This window comes from Limulus polyphemus, unplaced genomic scaffold (assembly GCF_000517525.1).
Source record: "Limulus polyphemus unplaced genomic scaffold, Limulus_polyphemus-2.1.2 Scaffold7090, whole genome shotgun sequence".
NCBI lineage: Eukaryota > Metazoa > Arthropoda > Merostomata > Xiphosura > Limulidae > Limulus > Limulus polyphemus.
Genome location: NW_013672700.1, coordinates 23181 through 24693, shown reverse-complemented (window position 1 = coordinate 24693; position 1513 = coordinate 23181). Strand labels below are relative to the sequence as shown.

The 1513-nt window shown below is 31.8% G+C and overlaps 1 protein-coding gene across 1 annotated transcript in view; it reads right to left on the bottom strand.

The window, feature by feature from the left end:
• Positions 1-1262, bottom strand: part of LOC106474338 (transcriptional adapter 2-alpha-like) — a gene marked incomplete at its 3' end in the record, with an annotated part of 16657 nt that extends 15395 nt beyond the window's left edge. The window contains exon 1 of the mRNA XM_022402649.1: positions 530-1262. Within this exon, the coding sequence (XP_022258357.1) occupies positions 530-706 (177 nt within the window). The remainder of the gene's footprint in view (positions 1-529) is intronic.
• Positions 1263-1513: the final 251 nt, after the last annotated feature.

Genomic DNA, 1513 nt, shown 5'->3' with positions numbered 1-1513 from the left:
CTATAATTTTATTGTATAGTCTACTGGTTAGTATTGTGTTCAGTCTTGGGCTTCTTACCTTAGGAAGGACATTGAATTGTTGGAAAGAGTTCAGAGAAGGGTTACTAGAATGGTGCCTGGGATGGAGGGGTTGTCATACAAGGAGAAGCTTAAATCTCTCAAATTGTTTTCTCTTCAGTTAGAGGGGATCTGATTGAGGTGATTAAGATTGTAAAGGGGATTAATAGTGTTGATGCATCATCTCTTAACAATGAAAATAGTAGGACTACGGGCCACAAATATAAATTTTGGCAAGGTAGGAGTCATCTTTAGGTAAGACAATATTATTTTTCTAACAGGGTAGTTGGGCCTTTGGATGTTGCAGAGTCAATAAATTTATGTGAGTTTAAGAGAAAGCTTCGAGTAGGCCACACATTTGAATCATGTTCATAACCAAAAAAAGCTAAACCTTTTGATGTTTCAAACCAAATTAAAGAATAATAAAAAAAAGACAAGTTTATATTTAACTAGTATTAGCAAAATTACTTACAACAATTTCATAGTTGTGGTTATTTAGGTGATCCCCAATTTCTGATCCCTTGGCAAAACAATGAAGACACAGGAAACACTCGGAGTCAGATAAACATTCCGTGCAGTGAATGTATGGTTCAGCAAGAATAATTCCACACATTAAGCAGACTTTACCTTCTTTAATAATGATATCCATACTTGGTTCATCTGAAGTTTCTTAAAGCATTCTTTGTAATCAAGTTTTGGTATTGATAATGGTACTATGTTTAAAAACAAATCCCACAATCTTAATAACTGTTTTTGTGAAACAACTGTTACATACCGTACTATTAATATTGTATAGTAATAGTATTAACATGCCTATCTTAGTATCCGACTTCCATCCAAGTACTCCGATATTCAAATCTCAACTGCGTTGTTTTTTCGAGATATTAGCAACTAAATTATGACACTACAGTCTATAATATTTTATATACAATATACTTTTAGTAATAATACTAGTAATAGTATAACTATTTCAGTATTTGTCAAGACTCAAAATCAAATACTGAAATACAAAAGCTGAGTTTTACATTTTATTGTTCCTTTATATATATCTAAGAACTAATGAAATAAGTTGAACAGTTTACTTTGGGGTGTATTTAAATAGCCAAAATACTGATTATTCAATGTTAAAAATATAGGATAATTAAACTTTTTAGTTTTTTGAAGCCAAAAGATAAGTTCCAATCCTACTACTATTACTACACTCACTCCAGGTAGTAGGTATGGTATATAGAGGGCGCTGTAAGGAAAAAGCACACTCATTTTTTAAAGTTTGAAATATTTATGCTTTTATTATCATAGAACTTCCTAATTTGTATTATTAAAAATGTCATGCTAAAAGCATGCAAGAAACACATCTTTAGTTAACGCTAGTGGCTCGTGGTTGTGTTGGAAATTAGGTAAACGGAAATTGGCAAATGTTAACATTTGAGCTCGTCAGGTAAGTTTCAGGCTAACA